The sequence below is a fragment of the Botrytis deweyae genome (genome assembly GCF_014898535.1).
Source record: "Botrytis deweyae strain B1 chromosome Unknown BDEW_014, whole genome shotgun sequence".
NCBI lineage: Eukaryota > Fungi > Ascomycota > Leotiomycetes > Helotiales > Sclerotiniaceae > Botrytis > Botrytis deweyae.
Window position 1 is genome coordinate 910666 of NW_024066221.1, and position 20063 is coordinate 930728.

General features: G+C 39.8%; 6 protein-coding genes across 6 annotated transcripts; 3 read left to right on the top strand and 3 right to left on the bottom strand.

Moving 5' to 3' along the window:
• Window positions 1-2364: 2364 nt before the first annotated feature.
• Window positions 2365-3015, top strand: EAE98_006683 (uncharacterized protein; the record flags this gene model as incomplete). The annotated part of the gene is made up of 1 exon (XM_038954306.1): window positions 2365-3015. One exon carries the CDS (start codon window positions 2365-2367, stop codon window positions 3013-3015), a length of 651 nt encoding a protein of 216 aa, XP_038809551.1.
• A 3613-nt stretch (window positions 3016-6628) lies between these two features.
• On the bottom strand, window positions 6629-7810 carry EAE98_006684 (uncharacterized protein; the record flags this gene model as incomplete). The annotated part of the gene is made up of 1 exon (XM_038954307.1): window positions 6629-7810. One exon carries the CDS (start codon window positions 7808-7810, stop codon window positions 6629-6631), a length of 1182 nt encoding a protein of 393 aa, XP_038809552.1.
• An 831-nt stretch (window positions 7811-8641) lies between these two features.
• On the bottom strand, window positions 8642-11178 carry EAE98_006685 (uncharacterized protein). Its single transcript, XM_038954308.1, has 2 exons — window positions 10883-11178; window positions 8642-10832 (listed from the first exon to the last, which is right to left on the bottom strand). Exons 1-2 carry the CDS (start codon window positions 11108-11110, stop codon window positions 9357-9359), a joined length of 1704 nt encoding a protein of 567 aa, XP_038809553.1. The 5' UTR covers window positions 11111-11178; the 3' UTR covers window positions 8642-9356.
• Window positions 11179-11513: 335 nt separating this feature from the next.
• EAE98_006686 (uncharacterized protein) lies at window positions 11514-16527 on the top strand (the record flags this gene model as incomplete). Its single annotated transcript, XM_038954309.1, has 4 exons — window positions 11514-12134; window positions 13084-15579; window positions 15631-15714; window positions 15772-16527. 4 exons carry the CDS (start codon window positions 11514-11516, stop codon window positions 16525-16527), a joined length of 3957 nt encoding a protein of 1318 aa, XP_038809554.1.
• Window positions 16528-16968: 441 nt separating this feature from the next.
• On the bottom strand, window positions 16969-17226 carry EAE98_006687 (uncharacterized protein; the record flags this gene model as incomplete). The annotated part of the gene is made up of 1 exon (XM_038954310.1): window positions 16969-17226. One exon carries the CDS (start codon window positions 17224-17226, stop codon window positions 16969-16971), a length of 258 nt encoding a protein of 85 aa, XP_038809555.1.
• Window positions 17227-19044: 1818 nt separating this feature from the next.
• On the top strand, window positions 19045-19785 carry EAE98_006688 (uncharacterized protein; the record flags this gene model as incomplete). The annotated part of the gene is made up of 1 exon (XM_038954311.1): window positions 19045-19785. The coding sequence occupies one exon, from the start codon at window positions 19045-19047 to the stop codon at window positions 19783-19785; it is 741 nt and encodes a 246-aa protein (XP_038809556.1).
• Between the last annotated feature and the right edge of the window lie 278 nt (window positions 19786-20063).

The following is a 20063-nucleotide window of genomic DNA, read 5'->3' on the forward strand; positions in this document are numbered from 1 at the left end:
TAGGGCTGCAATTATGAGGCCGCGAGGTTTGATGGGCGTCGGAGTGATGAGTTGAATTCCGCCTATGTTTTGCAGTGTAGGCAATAGTATACTACAGTGAAACTGTGGTGTGTATTAGCATATTGATATTACAATTAGTATGTATAGAAAGGAGGTTATACTACTTTTGTATATATTTATATGCTTAAAGAATATTAGTAATATATTAAAATACTGGAATTTAATACAAAATATATATATTCCTATTCTAATTAGGTTAGAAATAAGGGATTCTTATTTAATTTGAAATAAGGAATGGAATTTTATTATTTAATATGAATAGAAATCCTTTTTTTCTGGTTTAGTTTAGATAGAAATGAATATTTTATAATGAATTCCAGTATCTCAGTATATTGCTAGTAGTATTGAATAAATAAATAATATTGAATATTTTCAGTAGTATTGAATTCTATATTATATATGGATGTATTTCGAAAAGAATTGATATGTATCATTAAACTAATTTGTATACGGATTACAGGAAATACTATTGCCTACACTGATGTTTTGTGGTTGTTAGCGATGTTATTCCTTGGTCACAACACGATTCCGTTCTGAAACTCTTATCTGTTGCGTTCGTACGGTAATAGTTTGTTCTGAGGGCGCTAGTGTAGATGCTCGCTGTGGTTGTTTTCAGTACTCCATCCCATTCTATAAAAGTGTAGCTTTTTGTATGGGTCTTTTGGAACCCTCTTTGCTGTGTCGATTAAGTGCTCTCCTTGTGCTACTGCTATTCATTGCGATGGTAGCCATAGAACATGGTAGCCAGAAAGCAGTCCCAAGGAGAAAAATAAAAGCCACAAAGTCAAGGTGATGTTTTGCGCCGAGTCCATCACTGCCATCTACTTGGGGTAGGCTGTGATAAGAAAGGATCTAGATGGCCAAAATCATATCGGGACATAGACTGTAGGGAATCACCGAGCGTTGATGACATGCCATTTGCTATAATTCATGGTGGAGGAGAAAGCTATGCGGTATTGGCCGAGTACCAGACATTGATTTGGCAGGTGCTCGTAGTTTCCAAGCTTCGTGGGTCATAATTTCTATACGAATAATATCGATCAATTCGCCCAAAAACTTGGATCCGTCAGGGAGCATGATTGTCATAAGATCTACAGTCCGCAACCGCCTATTATTTCTTCTTGAGAAGTATTGTAAATACTCATAATTACTCGAAGCGGTTGATCTTCAATTTAATATTGTTGTGAATCAATCCCTAGCGCTGAGATAGTGACGTCACTAAAGTCTTGTGTGTCAATACTAAATTTTCTGTCAGTCATGAAGTAATTCAAATAGCTGAGAGAACACAATTCATATCATATAACAGGGTTCTCTATTCAATTCTACCAAAACATCCACTCACCTATCTACTTCAGACCGTTACTTCTTCTGTGAATTCCGGGAAGTGGGGCCTGATTATAATTCGCTTAAGGTTGAAGCTAAAGGGGTCGCGCCTTCCCTTAATTTTTAGGGTTCTAAAAGCATATTCTTTAGTCTGACAACTTGGGCTTGTTAATTAATAGACTAGTCTGGAACTCTGAATTGTTGATAACGTGTAGATTGTTAAGCACATTGCAATTTCTGGAATATCTTGAGATATTAGATCTGCATGGTACTTTGAGATTAACTAAGATACTGAATGGATGTGGTACTTTATGGCCAATTGAGACACTCGTTATCACTTATACAATTAAAAATCTTCAGTTACTTAGGCCCTCTGATTGGTTATCTCTACTTCATACACTTAAAGTATTTGGAGTACGGAATATATATAAAATAACCAAATCACTTGGCACATTGAATTAGGTTGAAACCTTAAGTCGTTTCAAATCATCAAAACAAACTCAGCAAATCACAGTCTTGTAAGTGTTATTTCTAATCTAGACAATAGACATCTAGCTCTTTCCCTGTTAGGTATGACAGGCGGAGCGATCCACTATACACTAAGATATAGTTCTGATTAGCAAAAGATCTTCCATTCAATACTAGTGTATTGTAGGGCTCAGTGGCCCAGTGGTATATTGAATAGCTCGATTATCATGTCGTAATTGAAAAAATAGTAGCTATAGAATGAGGACTACTTGTGGGGGAAAGTTTCTACCGCGCTGTATATAGGATTACCTCCCCCGCCCCCATTTCTTGTTTCCTTTTTTCTCTTCATCGTCAAAACAGATCACAAATTAGAGTATACACACAGAAAGATACAGTTCTTGCTTCTTTAAATCACAAATCATCTCAAATTTGCCTGTTTTAACACTCGGGTATTTCGGTCTACCCACCATTTTCAATAATTCGTCTCAATACACACTGAGACAAGGAGAAAAGATGGCTTTCCTCCAACCGGGCTTTTGTCACTATGGCCCCTCGACCAGAGCTGTGGAGCTCTGCATCCCATCGTTCTGCGTTGCGGATGAAAAAGTCTGGCGTCCGGAGTTCGTCTCCGATTACTTTTCTACCAGAAGATTGGCGGTAACACGCTACATCAACTGGTTGATCAATGACGTGGCGGCCCGGGCAAGGCTGGAACACGCCGAAGAGGCTTCTCTTTTGGAGGCCCCTACGCAGGTGATCAAGTGGAGTGATCCTGCACCAATCGAGGAGTGGATTCGCGCCACAGCCTCTGTAAGACCGGCTGGGCGGGCAGTCAGCCGGCACTCGGTATCGTCCCGTGGGGGAGTACCGGGAATCCTTAGACCCGGATTGAGGCAGGCAATCTTTTCTAAAAGTTGCCAGCGTGTTGTTCCAGTGGTCTTTGGCTCTTTGGAGGACGCTTCGGTGGCCTCCGTGGAAGGGCAGAGTGGTCGTTGCAGCGGCGAACCACCATTTTCGAATGCACCGGATCCAAAATCTTTGGTCCGCCGCGGACTCCTCTTCTTTCCAGAGCTGGACGTCCGCTATATGTGGGGTGACGAGTATAAACGCGCGAAGGCGCGATTCCTATTGGAAGTTTATGGAATCGACCTTTTGTGCGTTTAATGTGGGGAGTTGGCTTCGTGTGGGCGTTGGCTCTGTGGGCGTTGGCTTTGTGGGTGTTGGCTCTGTGGGCGTTGACTTTGTGGGCGTTGAATCTGTGGGCTTAGTCTTTTTTTGCGGGAGTTGGCTTTGTGGGTTTATTCTCTTTTCTTTTTCGCGGGCGTTGGCTTTGTGTGGGCTTTTTACTTTTTCTGTCATCTAAAGATGACTTCAGCGATATGCGGGCGTTGACTTTGTGGGCTTTCGAATGGTGGGAGTTGGCTTATGTGGGCGTCGGCTTTTTCTGTCATCTCACGATGACTTCAGCGTTTGACATTTAAGGAAAAAAAAAAAAAAAAAAAAAAAGAAAAAAGGTTCATTTGGGATTCTAGGATATCATCCTACAGCGGGAGTTGGCTTGCTTGAGATACCTCCATTTGGAGATCCTCCTCGGAATTCCGTGGAGCTCATGGGAGAAGCACATCAAGTGATGTTTAAAGCCCAATAAAAAAGATTATTTTTCTTTTTGACAGAAATACGAAGGCCAATACTCTCATCGTTCTCCCTTTTTAGGATGAATTCTCTAACAACGGTTATAGTAGATTAATCGGCCTTAATGGATGGTACTCAAGAGCATTCATACTCCTGTTACATCACTACCCACGATGGCTTGATATTGAAAAAATTTATATTCGCGCCACACCGTAGATAGAGGTCATGTATCCCACCTTATTCTGCTGTTCCGATATTTGCTGATCAAGTAAATCGTCAACAGACACCCTTGATATGTCCTGAAATGGGTGGGAGGGGGGGGGCGGGTGAGGTGTTAGTGTTTAGAGATACGTTCTCATTCTCCATCAGAAGCGTCCTGAGAATCATGACCGTCACATGTTCCCGACCAAGGGTCTATGATATTGAAAGAGAGGCAAATTCATGCTTCGAATAACTACCTATGTACAAAAATAAAACATAATCCTCTCATGTCCTCTTCTCAAATCATGTCACTAGATACCTACTTGGATATCTAACACCGTGTTATTTTCGTCTCATCGATACCTCGTACTTCCAACTTGATTTCCGTACTTCCAAAATGAAAAACAACTGACGTTAAGCGCCCTAACATCATGATCATGATAATAAGAATATGAGAAACGGAAGTTTGATCAGAAATTGCGAAATTCCAGGAGACAAGTGGTTGACGCTGCCAGAGCATGATTTAAGTAAACTCATGCATCATCATCCAAAGGCTTAGTGTACAATTCCAATCAAGGTAGACTTCAAATGTCAGTCCCATATCATCCAATCCGTCTGAAAGTTCTGTCTAATAATCAAGAACAATAATCAACACAGTCAGATCTTTCATCACCAGAGTTCATCTCACGATGGGAATCGAAGTCCTTGCCGAAATCTGTGCCGAGATGCAGGGGCTAATCATGATTTTCCTGGACGAAAAATCTATGCTCAATGTTGGGTTTCTGCTTTTAATACAAAATCAGATATTGATGATTTTCATACAGCCAATTATATGGTCGGATGTATTAAAGTGTTACGGTCTATTATGAACAGTTGTTATCGTTCCGGCTGCGGTAACAATAATTAGTAGCCGCAGTAGCGAATTTAACTTTCGCATTTACTAACAACATAAACCTTCTTAGTGCCAAACTACTAAAGAAAAAAAAACTTGAATGAAGTCATCGATAATATCGGATAAATAACGACTATTACGAATAATTGAGGCTAATCAATTTTAGTTTATGGATAGATCTTCAGCACTAGCTATAGAATTCATTTAAACACCTTCGTCCCCCAGCGTTTTTCCTTTCTTTCTCTTCCCTTTTCCTCACCATATCATTCCAAAGCTAAGTATTCCCATTCCATCCTTTCATTTTCTTATTCATTCTCTCACTTTCTTCTGAGTCACTTGCTAAAATTATACAGGGCACAGTGGGGATATTGGCTATCTTCAGCTCTAATGCTGCTTGTACCTTGATTGCTCTCGTGACCCATTGCTCTTCGAAAGCGGTTTACCCTGGGAGTAGCACAGGCATGAGGAATCTTTTGTTCTTTTGGCCAGATGAGATCGATGGTCTTGTCTGAGAACATGTGGGCACGTTGACTTGTGGTATTTGACATATTATATTCGGCTTATGGGACTTGGAATTGTGGGACTTTGACTCTATTCGCATGGGAATTGTGGTTTGGATGATTGTGAGGCAACTTGCATCGTCTTGTGTTACATCATCACATTCATGGTTTAGAAGCTTGTGGGGAAACTCGCATCTTCTTGTGTTTTTTTCCCTTTCGGGGTTTTTTTTTTACAAACGGCACGTTGAAAACTCTGTGGTTTAGAGGCTTGTGAGGCAATTCACATCTTCTTGTGGCTTACTCGATTTATTTGTGGTTAAGGGGCTTGTGGGGCAACTCGCATCTTCTTGTGGATCATTCTTATGAATGGTATAGAGAACTGAAAGGAAACTCTCATTCTCTTTGACTTAACTTCCATTCACATGGCTAATCGGGATGTGTAAAAGCTTGAGAGGAAACTTTCATCTTTTGGTGGTTTGGCGCAAAGTGTTCTGTGGTTTGGAAGTTTGAGGGGTAACCTTCATCTTCTATTTGCATTTCTTTGAGCAAAATGTGAGATAGAGGCTTGTGAGGTGACTTGCATCTTCTTGTGGCTTATTCTCTTCCGAGCTGCTACATATTCGCATTGAGCTTTATGAGATGTGTAGATTCGAAAAATGATGGGCGGCGAACCATCAATATGTTGGCTAAATGTGGGTTCTGGGGGCCATTGGGATTGGGGTATCTTACCCTAACTTGAAGGCCTGCTAATCAGAAATATTGATTCGGTGGAATTCAATAGAAAGAAATGTCTCTATGTGTACAAAGAAAGACTCCATTATTATCTTTCATCCATGGCACGTTATTCCTTCGAATCGGCCAATATCCAGAAAATCCTGCTGATCTAGCGCGCCTCTCATCTTGCACTTGCATATCCTACGCAGATGCGGAGAACAACACAATTCAACGCCAAAAAGCCTAGAATGCTCATACATATCTAATGATTCAGGAAATAATAAACCCGAGATCTAAGTATATTCGATAGACAATTTGCAAGCTCGCAAAGATTAGGGGTAGATTACGTACGACCCGATATCACCTTCGCCTGCCAGGCAATATTCACAACCGGTTGTAGAGAAGTTTTCATGGGGCTATGCATGCAAGATTTTCTTTGAAAATATAGAATTCGAAGTCATATTATTGAGATATCCTAGCAATCTTGACAACAAGATTATCCAAAAACCTTAGGTAAATTAATTTAACTTTGAAGCATTCACTAGCGGAAATCACTTCCGGGGTTTGCAAACAATTCAAGCGTAGATTTATAAAGATAACATTCTAGTATTATTGCTCATGTAAATATTAATGCATTAAATCATCCCGCCAATTTCCACCCCTTAAAAATCACAAAAGATAAACATATTGTCTACAAATAGTCCGCAGACTATTCATACAAAGAGAATTATTTCTGAACCCTAACAAATGACAAATAACCAGCAGTGTGCATGGGACCTCTGATGAACAGTCCACTACTCCAGCTGCTTGTGGACATCTGAAGAGTACAGAGATCTATTTAGTGTGCAGCCCGACGAGCGATAGTTGAGTTGCTAGCAACGCTTGAGCTTGAGCTAGCTGCAACCTTGCAGTTTGCTGCGTAGTTTGGATTGATAGAGTTGGACAAGGTGTAAGAGGAATCGATAGTGTAAACGTCGGTTCCACTAGTATAACCAGTGTTAACAGCATAACTGGTATCCCATGAGTCGGTATACATAGCACAAGCTTGGCCTTGAGCAACACCGTTCAAGTAAAGGATGTAGGTATTGATGAATTGACAAGTTTGTACACTGCCAGTTGCAGGTGGATGAGCAACATTGAATGCAGTGGTGGCATCACAAGCTGCTGTGCAAAGGCTGACATCGAATGGTGTATCAGTGAAGAAACGAGATCCGAGGTAAGTATCAGCCTTGTTGCAATCCAATGGAGCATTGATAGAAGCGCCTGCAAGGGATGTAGGAGGATTATATCCAGCTGGTGTTGGGAATGAATTGACGTTGTAACCGTTTGATCCTGCAATGACAACACGGAATGTGCTGCGCCATTGACCATCGTTGACTGCAGTTTTGGCATCGATTGCACCACCCCAGAAGACACATTTGACGTTGGTCATAGAAGATGGGTTTGTGCAAGAAGCACCTGGATCGACAGATGGGTCGCGTTCAAAGTAAATGTTGAAGGCATTGCATCCAGCGATGTCGGAACACTTGCTAGCGCAGACATTTGTATCGTATGTAGGCAATTGTGTGAATCCCATGTACTTCAAAGCATTGTTGGATGCTTTAAGGTTAACGAAAGATCTAGTAAAGCCAGATGGAGTTGCGGCGCTATTGGCTGCATCAGCAAATGGCTGATAAGCTAAAAAAGAATCTGGATCATCTGCTGGATTGGTTCCAGTATAGACAGTTGCTGGTTGGGTTGAGCAATCACCGTCTCTGGTCTCGAGTTGACCAGCTTCCCGTTTTGTGGCTAATGTGGTTGCTGTTGCCTTGACAGCTGAACTTGTGGTAACAGCGGCGGCGGCGGAGGAGGTAGCAGCAGTAGGATTATATGTGACGACCTCGGAAGTAATACCGACTGGTACACTTTGAACGGATTGCACAACAGGGTTGAGGGACTTGAAGTCAATCTTTTGAGGATGAGGAGCGGCGTTGGCACCTGCAGCAGTCAATGCCACCAGGGCGAAATCGGTAAAACGCATTTTAAGGAGAGGGATCTATCAAGATTTGAAAAGAAGGTTTGAATATGAACTCAACGAGAGTTTTTGAAAATTGTTAAGAAGTGAATGGAAAGTTTAGAGAATGAAGAAGTGAGCTGAGGATACTGTGATGGATGATGGAAAACAAATTACAACGAGAGGATTTGACATGTACTTATACAAGATAAATCGCAAGACTATCTACCATATCCTCGAATTCGAATTGAGGTTCTGAAACTTGACTAAAAGTTCAAAGATACCGATATCGACTTTTGCAATGATAATTGGTGTCGGATATCCCGTTGCTTGACTTTTCACGGAATGTTTTTAGCTGCTTTGATAGTAACTGGAAGTTCAAAGTGCCTAAGAATGAGCTATAGCCACCCCCGAAGCTATTGTAATACTAGTCCAAGTTGTGGCGCCGTCACTAAGCTAGAGTGCATGTTTCCGCTGGATGTTTCGAATGTTAGCAAACCGCCTTGTAAGGTAAGAATAGCCTTCTCAAATTCATAAGCTCATTGACGCTCAACCAGAGAATAGTGGGATGGTGGAGATAAGAACCATTTCTTCCTCTTTTTTAAAATTACGAGGGGACTGAGGGTATATGATACGAGAAAAATTGATGAATTGTACCAAAGTATTGTTCTTAAATTAGGTTGATGTCAAAGAGCTATACGGCCGAGCACAACATTGTGAGCCGCCACTTCTCCACATACCAGATAGCCAAGATAGGAAGAAAACCGTGGCGTCGATCAGAATGGTTTACACTTTAAACAATAAACAATGCACCGAGATCTTCAGTGCGGTTGTCTGGTTCTGAACTAACCAGTCACAAAATGTCGATCGCCGTTGAATCAACCGATATCAAACAGGGGTGGGTTTATGTAAACCTTAGACTATGTCGGGAGATGCGATATCAAGACATTTCTTCTTGTCCAGCGTTGACAAATACTAAGTACCGAAAGTATGGCGCAATATTACCTTCCTGTTCTTACTCGTACGACCGAAAAGTATGCAACCCCGAAGCTAGCTAGAGACTCATACCAAAACATGGTAAACCACAAGAGGACTAACCCGAATCTCTTAGTGGGGGAGTTCAATACTTCCCGGTAGCACGAGTAATTTAATCCGATCTTTAATTACCCAGAATCTGTATCTAGTCAAAGCAACTGGCCTGATCGAATTTCGGAAACAGGGTCCACATGTCAAGAGTGCAGGAGTCTAAATCTGAGAGCTTGGCATTCTACTTCAGATCTAGGTAATTAATAGAGTGAATAACCATTTGAAATGGAATCCAATCGCTAATTTTTCGAACTCCGCACAAATTCGTACTCTCACAATGATGATTGATGTACTCGGTATGTGTATGACTGACTCTTTACCATGATATTCGGGGGCGAAAGTTTTATGAGGAGTGACTTTGATATAGAGATATAGATGGATCTCCAATCTTTATCGAGACAATTTTTTATTAAACTATCAGGGTTTTAGAATATCAACTCATGCCATGGCAAGTATGAAAGCTCTAGTTCCGATAATTTACTATCACTCAGCGAGACGATAATTGCTTCGCACTCAACTTTTCAATAATCTCGGTTTGAAATGTCTCCAGAAATGTCGAGGAAGCCGTATGACCTCTGTACGTATCATCCAAACAAGAAATGACAGCTTCCATATAAGCAGTTCCCATATGATAAGGGATACTCTTCTTAGCAATACTTAGGAATTTTTCTCTAACCTCTTCTTTATCAATAGTCGTGACATCAAGATCGAGACCCTTTAACGCAGAGTCAAAATGATCCTTAGCGGTCTTCCATGTTGCAATCTCGAGAAGAACTACTCCCAGAGCATATATATCATGAAGTTTGGTAAAAGTCATACGAGGGCGGTCAGGATGAAGGTAAAGAGCATCGCTATTAGTTGTTTGTTGATAGCGTGCATAAGTCTTTCCTTCCTCTGGGCGTGAGTAACCAAAATCCACAAGGTACGGAGACCTGAGCATAAGACTTTCCTTTGATCGTCGTTTGAAAAATACGACGGAACGACTACACACACTTTTGTGAACCCAGCCATCAGCATGGAATACCCCAATACTTTTTGCAATCATTTCGGCTACTTGAAATCGAATAGCTAGTGGAAATCGTTGATCTTGTGTTGATGATTTGATGAGTTCGTGAAGAGATATTGGCTGAGATTGGAGAGCATGCAAGGGGTAGCCAAACACAAAGGCATATCGCTCTTGATCTGGCTCATGAACGTAAAATTTGAAAGGGAGAGTTCGCAGTTCCGATCCTGAGGACGATATACTCAGGAGCCCGGCCAGTCGTCGAACATTTGTTTTGGTATCAGAATCAGGATTATTTGGCGTGGCATTGCAATTCTCCTCCAAGGGTGGGTAATATTTGAGCTCAATCAGAACCGACTCTTGTTCAGCAGTATTACCTCCTTCGTGGTTCAACTCGATAGTTCCTGCACTCAGTTCGTTGTCATCTGAAGTAGTCTTGACTTTGCATTGCTTCATTTCGTTTTCATCTGTGTAATCATCCTCATTTTGTTCGTTAAATTCCATAAGTTTCGCGTGGGGAACCAGTCCCAAAATTTGAGCATCACGGTCGTTGATTGTGGCTGTAAGTGCATCGATCTTGTTATCAATCCTGGAGACCTGTGCAGATTGAGCGAGAGGTAAGAGACCCGTCAACTTTTCTGTCTCCCGCCGAAAATTACTGATCGTGGACTCGAGTCGCTTCTTGTCGTAAAGTGCCCATTTTGCTGATTTTACTGCCAACTTAGTGGTTTCCCTTGTTCGATTGAAGAAAGAGTTGAATGATAGCTTCTTGGCTGGTAATTTTACTGGCGGAATCGGATCGTTTTGGTCGTCCAGAGGAAATTCAATAGTGGGGGTACCATACATGCTGTCGTTAACGTATGGCGAATATTGCAGGTAATATGGATCGTCTAACTTTCTATAATCATCCAGAGACTTTCGGAGTTCCTCTAGTATATCGTAGATCATCGAAGCCCAATGCTGCGGGATATTAATATTGATCAACATGAGGAGTTTCTTTCTTATCTTACATTATCAAGCCCATGGGCACCAAGCACATCTTTGTTCTTCAAGTAATGTCGCCCAAATGATCGTATGCGAAGCAAATCATATCGTAAATCATGTCTCAACTTCTCACGCTCCTCATCGCTCGCTCTTGCTGATTCACAGGCTCGATAGATACATCGCGAGAGGAGATAGACTTCTTTGAAGACTGTTATGAGTCCCACAGCCCCGACTGTTATGCTGAACGGATCCATAATTGCCAGTCAAGATATTTCGCGACCAAAACACAAATAACATGCTGGACCATTCAGTATGATAATTTTAAGTTCGTGATGCGAAAAGTATGGAGTCTGGAGAGAAATGTGGCACCAGTGTTAATGAGCCCCGCATTGGGGTTACATTGTAGACCCATCTTGAGATAATCCCAGTCATCTGTAAAGCTTCATAAGCAAGGCTGATAATGAGTTTCGAACTGGTGAATGTGCTATATAATTCGCGATCGTCTTTCGTACTGCATTTCTCAACAAGCTGTTGAAACACGATCGGTCGCTTGCCTACCATATTTCCCGCGGGCCAACACGCTTGACAATAACACGGATACATATGAGTGCATGTGCATCAAAATAATATCACCCACAAATCGTGAAATTTGAGCAGATGCCCCAGGTGGCTGCTGAGAGAAATTCAACATCGGGTTCAACATCCAATAATGCTGACCTGAGTTGGGAGATTGATGATATGGCCGAGAGCTCTAGTACCATCAACATGCCGATTTCGAATACTGACGACCCCTCTTCGTGGGACGAACAACATACAATTTCCAAATATAGCAATTTCAAAGGTTCTGGTGAATCAGTTGATGCTCTCGAGGCTATGAAGGAAGTCTTGGAAATAATTTTGCAGAACGATATTCAAGGTCCACAATTACTTCGCCTTAATAGCGAATTTAGCTTGGAACTTGGAAAAGGGACTCAATTCAGGGTAACAGGTGCATCAAAAGAATTTCGATCAAAGCTCAAGCGTGCTCGGAAGCTCGATAATGTAGAGCTCTCTCAAGAAAAAGCCATTCTTTGGGATACGCTAGATACACTGGCCAACTCTGTTGTAAAGCGAGCACTATGGACTCCAGATCTGACCAATCGTCGATTTCTTTCTGAAGCTCATGGTGAAAATCTTTCAAAACAGGATATGGCGAGAGAACTAGAGAGCCAGCTCCGGTCGGCTAAAAAAGAAATTGACAAGCTTTGCAATAAATCATATAGAGAGCACCCTAACATAGTTCGATTGTGGGGATGGGGACTCTGCTTGGATACCTTTGAAGCTAACACGACTCTTAAGTCGGTTACCCTACTTTCGGGCCAACAGGGTTTTGGGCCACCCTTTTACATCAAAAATCACTTTTTAGGCCTATTAATATCTCTATCAATATATAATATAATTCAATGAAAATTTGTATATATATAATTTAGATCGATTTAAGCTTATTCTGAAATTTTTAGATTTTTAGGATTTTTCTGTATTGAGAACTAGAGCTTCAAAATATCGATTTTCAAATTTGTATGGGAATCACATACAAATTTAGAATTTTTATAAAACCTTTAATAACTTTTTAACAATAATTATTAAAAGAAAACTATATATATTTCTGAGATATTTGAGCTTGAATCTATATAGAAATTCAAAAAAAAATTCAAAAAAATTAACAGATATAAAGATATAGTATACAGTGAGTTTAGAGTAGTATAAATAATCCCTGTCATTTTGAGGGTACCCCTTTAAATATTTATTTATGAGAATTTTTTTATTTTTTCTGAATCTATTATATGAAATATATTATAAAATGATAGTGAAATTTTACAATATATTTTTAGCAATTTTTATTCGAAAGTTATTAAAGATTTTATAAAAGTTTCAAATTTGTATGTGATTCCTATACAAATTTAAAAATCGATATTTTGAAGCTTTAGATCTCAATATAGAAAAATCCTAAAAATCTGAAAATTTCAGAATAAGCTTAAATCGATCTAAATTATATATATACAAATTTTCATGAAATTCTATCCATAAATGAGAGAGTTAAAATTTCCATTTTTGGTGTAAAAAGTGGCCCAAAAGGGGGGTGGCCAGAAAGTGGGGTATCCGACTTAATACGCGAATACCTCTGCTTGTAATGGAGAAGGCCACCTGTGATCTCGCCGACTTCTTGGCGAGCTCAAACTATGCTAAGATATCATTCGAAAGTCTCAGTAAGATTTGTAGCGATATAGGAACTGGACTGGGAGCTCTACACGCTGGCAATGTCACTCACGGAGACATGAAGCCCGAAAATGTTCTGTTGTTTGCTGATGACTCATTGATACAATCAGAAGTGGCCTGGACAGCAAAGTTGTGCGACTTTGGCAATGCCGAGTCAAAATCATGGCAAAGATCAACCGTCATTGATAGTCTTGATGCATCGCAGATGTACTCCCCAAAGACAAAAGCATCCGAGCATTTTGCATACGCAGGAACCCCAGGCTGGATTCCTCCAGAAGCATACCCCGAGAAAGGTTCCTTCAAGACCTTTGATTTTGAAAACTTGAAGCGTTGCGATATCTATGTCTATGGACTTATTTTGTGGCGCATGTTTCAAAATGACAATGAACGAGGCGATTACGATAACGGAAGTAAGAAGCGCAAACCGAATCGCAGACACTTGGTTGACGGAGAAAAGATAACCCAGTATCTACCTCCATATGATCTGGCATACAAAGATGCAGCCAAAGCCATCAAAAAAGCAACGGATGTCGGGAAAATACCTACATCGAACGACATGTGGCGGATGCTCCGGGTTGTTAGGGCAGCGCTGCAGCCGATACCTAAATACCGAGACTCCCGTCCCTGGAAGTTTTTCGACACGATATATTATTCAAGGATTCGATCTTTCCAGGAAAATCCAATGCGAGATGAAGTTAGAAGTGAGACATACGAAATATTTTACAGAAATGTTAGGCACAATCGTGATATAGTCTCTGATTTGAGTCTCAGAACATCACGTCGGCTGTGGGAGACACGTTTCTTCTCGGATTTGCCAGGTCCAATTCTATCGATTTACACCTATATCAGACTGAGACTTCCATCTTCAATCGAAAAGCCGTCACGCCAGAAAGCTTTCGAAAATTTGTACGCCGTCGCCTCATCCAAGCTTTCACTCAATTGGAGCTTAGGAGACATTTCACAATTGGATCATGCAGGAGCAAGTTGCTACTCTTTTGCAGAGCTATCCTCAGAACTTGAGCATATGTCTGGATGGTGGGATACTAGAAATTATGGTTTAGAAGATTTCCATAAACTTTACGCGCTCGCTCGACTGCGTAGTAGATTCAAGGACTGCTGTTGGCAAAGCTGGACCACAAGTTCTGGGAATTTCAATACATTAGCGCGACTTTTATGCTTTACAAAACCTACAGCGGTTAACCCCAGACTTGGAATACGTCACTATTCAAGCTGGTTAGGATCTTCTATCAGAAATGATTTTTCTGCCCTTGCATGGCTGTGTAGGGGGGAGGTCGGTGAGCGGGAATTGAGAGAGATAGCCAACTCAGAAGTCTATTCATCCCGTCTTTGGCTGTGGACATGTAAAAGAGAAATTTCGTTGTCATATAGACTGGATCTTTTCCACCTCTTTGTTGAGAAAGGGTGTTATGTTGGCCCTCATTTCCGTCAATTTCTAGAAAGCTTGGTGGAAGAATCGGAGTCAATCCACACGAATTATAGTTATATAATCAGTGCATGCGCTAAGGTCATGCAATTCTCCCAGGTAACCTTGAGCCCGAAACCTGATCAGAACCCGACCACTATGGCGATGCGCCGATTTTTTCTCAAGGGAGAATCCCCTGATCAAACAGAAGATGAAGTTGATGATTATAATACAAGTACAATACTGCATGAAGCAGTGATTGCTTGTTGTTATCCTGCGGTTGAACACTTTGTTCAGTGCGCCGCAATTCCTCTTATGTTACGTGATAGGGCTGGAAAAACGCCACTCGAACTCGCTCTTGAGGCAAAGAAGAGTCACCTAAAACAATGGCAACTGCTTCAAATCAACGCAATAGTGGGGATCCTCTCCAAAACCTCAAAATTAAAGGCCCCTATATCTGCGTTACCTCTGGGATGGGAATCTCTCCAACTTAGAGATGGTGTCGATGTATTTTTTGAATCGACGGTGAACCCAAAAATTCCATCGTTGACTTTTCAAGCTCCGAAATTCAGTCTTTTGCAAGAAGCTCGGATACCACTTGGATCTAGGAATTCTGGTTATGGAGGACTGACATATAATTTTGATCTAGTACGTTTTATGCACCGACCTTTGCTAGATCGGCTGAAAGATGCTCCCATCAAATTCGGCGATGTTTGGTACGAATCTGAATGCCCAGGACTTCATTCCTCTGTGGGAGCCTCCATGAAGAAACTCTGGATTCGAGTGATAATTCAAATCTTCAATGCCGCTAGGATTGTTTTTTTCCGAAGCTATCTCGATATCCTGCTGATATTTCTACCAATAACCCTATTTCTCTCAAGAGATAAAGAGCAAAATAGCATTTTACTGGCCATTTCTTTGTTGGCAGCAGTACCTATTATAGGGAGTCTGGAAGCTGCCCTCAAAGATCTCCATCCTGTGCTACAAGACTCCACTAACCAGACGCTAATCTCGAGAGCCGGTAGCTGTGCTGCTGAAGCCTGTGTAAGCCCCCATACACTTCTTGTATCCATGTGTACTAAGTTTAAGCCAAAGATCGGTATTATAACAATTAACCGAGGGGACACTGAACTCATCAAATATTTTCTTGCTGGTACTGTTATCTGTAATCAGCTGCTCGTAAGAAATCCTATCATTTTTGTTCATACACATACTGATCTCCTGACTATTTTGTAGTTACCCGGCATTTGCTTTGTTGCTGGCGGTATTCATAACATTAGGGCTGGGACGTCGATGGGCATAGAACAACGATTTAACGACACAAGTATTGGTCTAACCTCCACACTAGCCGTAATAGCATCGGTATTCTCGACGATTGTTTTCTTTTTCGCAGAGACGCAAGATACTTCCTCCCCACGATTAGAAGCAGACATCATATTCTTATCCCGAGCCATTGCTATCGTGTCCCTTGTTCTATTTGTAATATGGCTTGTCTTTCGACATTATACTCACACCTATATCTTCAATGATGACTTTCGGGATGGATACGATGATGAGCATAGTCGTCCTAATGTTGCAATTTCTCGTTTCAATAACACACTCGTGGCAATCATTTTCATTGTTTTATTGGCAATGCAAAGTCGTATTATTGTGGCATCATTACAAGGTTTTGATCCCCAAAACAAACGTGCTTTGGCTTTTGTTTGCATACCACTCCTTCTTCGCTTTTCTAAACACGTCGAAGCTTTCAAGTCGTCAGTTAAAGATGATATGGATCATACATTAGACTTGACCTTGGGGTTTACGGTGACAATTGGCCATTTTGTAGGCCCTTTGCTGGTTGTACTGTCTTGGTCCATGGGCAAAACGTTGACCCTGCTTTGTGATTTATACTGCACAACAGTCATCGCGCTCAGCAGTCTCATAATCAAATACGCAGTTACGAATGGGACATCCAATTGGCTCAACGGAATGTTATTGATCGTGGTGTAAGTTATCTCGGCATTTCTCGGCATTTCCAAGTTCTTCCTGCTAATATTCTGTCTTAGTTATACCCTCATCATATTTTGTGTTTTTTTAATATAGAGAAAGACGGAGAGCTTCGATTCGCAAGTTTTTTATACCACGTCAAGACATACAATCCAACTGAAAGATATCTATTTATATTATGACTATATGTGATTTCCTATCAATGCTGGATATTTTACTTAGCATGGGCTATTGTTGAAACGCATTAGTATTACCAAAGCTTCACATCATGGAAACAATGGATTAGCCGAATTTAAGTTGTAAACCTTGCATAGATTAATCTTCTACCTATATATTGATCCTTCCATCAAAGATTCTACAGCCAAACGGCAAGCTCCATACCCATGAGTACAACGTATTACTACCTCTAGACTCGTATAGGAATTACGGTCACTGTTCGGCCAGTCAAAGCTGAGCATCCCAAGATGGATTGTGGTTAGCCGTATTAGCCCTCAAATTTTCTTGAAATCTCCTATCTTGCTCCGCGTCTCTCCTTTCATCTGCGCCGGCCCGTGTGAGTTGATATTCGACGTCTTGAGCGCATTTGTCGATTATACTTTGTATAGCGCGGGCTCTAGTAGAGCTGAGGGCTATTTGGGGCGATCTGAATAAGGGGTAACCATTAAGTTGGACAGAAACTTTAAGATCTAGGTTGGATGCCATTGTGATGTTTGGTATTTGGGGCGTCGATGTAGAGATTAGTTGAATTATGGTCACTTTGTGGCTGCCTGGAAGTTGTTGAATTTAAAATAGGAAGAAAAATCTCAGCAAAGAAGGATCATTATATGATAGCGCAAGGAAATATTTTAGTATTCGAATCATTCACCGATGTTAAAATATCATCGGTGTGTCTACTTGTGAATTGGATGAAATACAATGATTGCGGTCTGGAAATAACCTCGGATTCACACCTCGTGCTACATCTCCTAATATAAATGATTAGCGAACAGAATGCCAAAGGTGTAATGAAACAAATACATCTAATTTAATGAAGTGTTTTCAAAAAAATAAGCGATTTTTTATACCTCATCAATTTTGAAATTTAATTTTAATCACTTTTAGATTTATTAATATATCTTCAAACTGAATAAACTTTTTAGAATAATTAATATTTCAATTAAAAGAATCAATATATAGTTTTATAAATATATTAAAGAAATGATTATAGAATTAAAGGTAGGTAGAATATAAATTCGATTTTGAGGTTGAAAATTAATATGTTTCTAAACTACTTTTGATTATTTTCAAACTTTCGTTTCGAAATTTTTAATTCGATTAATACTAATTTAAAATAATCAAAAATTATATTAATGATATAATTTATTATTATCTATCATTTGATTAAGTTTTCAATTGAATTGAATTATAATTGTTAAAGATATTATAGATTGAAATTAGAAAATCTAACATTTAGGTGTTTTTAACGAAGTACTGAAATTTAAGGTTTTGAAAATATATTATTAAATTAAGTATATTCGAGAATTTATTATAAGTATTATCTATTAAAAGAGTACGATTAATGGCTTGTAGAGGTACTACTTCGTTTTGGAAAATTTTTATAAAAATTTGCGCAATTTGAGGATAAAAGGCAACTATTATATAATATAAATATCTTAGTTAAACGAGTTGTTGTTCGTATAGTACTAGGGCACAGCTGTTTGCCAAACACCGAAATCACACCAAAACTCATATAAATTATCTATATATTTTTCAATAATAGTATAGATTTTATTTAATGTATTTTATATAATTCTATTCATTTTCGATTGAAATTTAATAAAAATTAGATAGTTTTTTTTTACGATTTTTATTTATTATAAAATCTATATAGAAAGTTAGTATAATTTGAAAATATTGAAATTTACTAGTAAAATAAGCGAAAATCAAGAACTTTACTTTTGATTTAGATTCAATCTTATAAATAATAATATTCCTATATTTTAAAATCAAAAGAATTATAAATTCTAAGTATTTCATTATATAATAAAACTATATTTAAAATTCTGATCAATTTTAATGGTTTTGAATATTTTATTTTTATTTATATAAATAGAGCAAAATGACTATTTTTGGTGTGATTTTTGAAACCGACGAACAGCTGTGCGCGGTTACTATATATCTGAAATTGTTTTGAGTAGAAATTATATAATACCGGTCCTTTATTAAGACGTTATTGCTTTATTGTATGCCAGGTCATATCGATATCGGCTATAACAAAGAATGATGAACTACATAGTCATCTCCCGTGTAATGAAGGCAAATATTTCTTGACGCTTTCACTTGAAAGAAATTAACTGGAAATTTCACGTCTTATTGTTCTCAACGATATCAAGACATCTGGCGAAAATACGCTCAAACCTGCAGTATAATCAAGGCGACCGCAATCCCATCACAACTAGGACGGATTAGGATTATTTTTATCCAAAGATTGTATCTCTGATAAAAACATTAGGAATTGACCATTCTTTCGAACTCAAAAACATGGCGAAGAGGTCGTCAAAACCTTCGACCTCATTTCAAACACGACGTTCAACAAGAATTCTTACAAAAAAATACCTTCCGCGACCACCGCCTCGCCAACCAGGACCTACAAATTTCAACACGCTTCCACGTGAAGTTCAAATGACCATATTTGGCAAAGTCGTTGATGAAACTCCTAGACGGTTGGTATTAGATCAAGAAGTTACCAATTTTCAGCCGCGTCAGCATCTGCCAGAATTTTGGACTCTTTTAAGAGTCAATCGTACAAGTCGAGCTGTTGCTCTCTCTAATTACAGGCTCCTATTCGAAGGAGATTGCCCATTCAGACCCCAAAAGCATTACATGTACTTCAATCCAGACATCGACACGCTGTGTGTATTAGATTGGTCAATTCTCAGGTCTTGTTGGCGTTCGGACATCGATCTTGATTTCTCATCAATTAAACACGTTGAGTGCGAAACTAAAGACTATACATACGTCTTGAGAACGTTCGATAATTTAGACACAATAAAGGTTCATTGGCCTATCGCATACACCAATTTTGGAAAGGCATACCCGGAGCTAGAGGTTAAGATGAGAGATTTGAAGAATGATATTGAACAGTGGATCGAGGAATGGCATCCTGAAAGCTGTAAACCTGGAGTTGAAGTAGTTCTTTCCGCGGAAAGGATCGCGTCGTATAAACGAAAAACTCCAGTACTTATGATCCCTTCAGATTCCGACTACCGGTATTTATATTAAAGACTACCTTATCGTCGGAGCTCCTTGAAGGCAACATCTGGCACTGACTGAGAAGACGTAGAGTTTAGGACTTTTCAAAGGGGTAAATTTAGGGAAATCAATAAGCATACTACGACCATGTTCGAGAATTCCGTTGAATAGTGTTTGATCTATAATAGTACCCCCTGAGGTCGCACTTTGTGATCATGAAATGAGGTTTGCCGATAATGGCGCTTAGGCGCTAATTTACAGCATATGCGACGCGAGTATGGCTTCTGTTAACGATCATGCCCAGGTAA

What these genes read in the sequence shown, in the direction of transcription:
- EAE98_006685 (XM_038954308.1), bottom strand. Translation starts at nt 11,110, where the DNA reads ATGGATCCGTTCAGCATAACAGTCGGGGCTGTGGGACTCATAACAGTC. An exon ending in GTGCCCATGGGCTTGATAAT is followed by an intron (nt 10,833 to 10,882) that starts GTAAGATAAGAA and finishes AATATCCCGCAG; the next exon opens with CATTGGGCTTCGATGATCTA.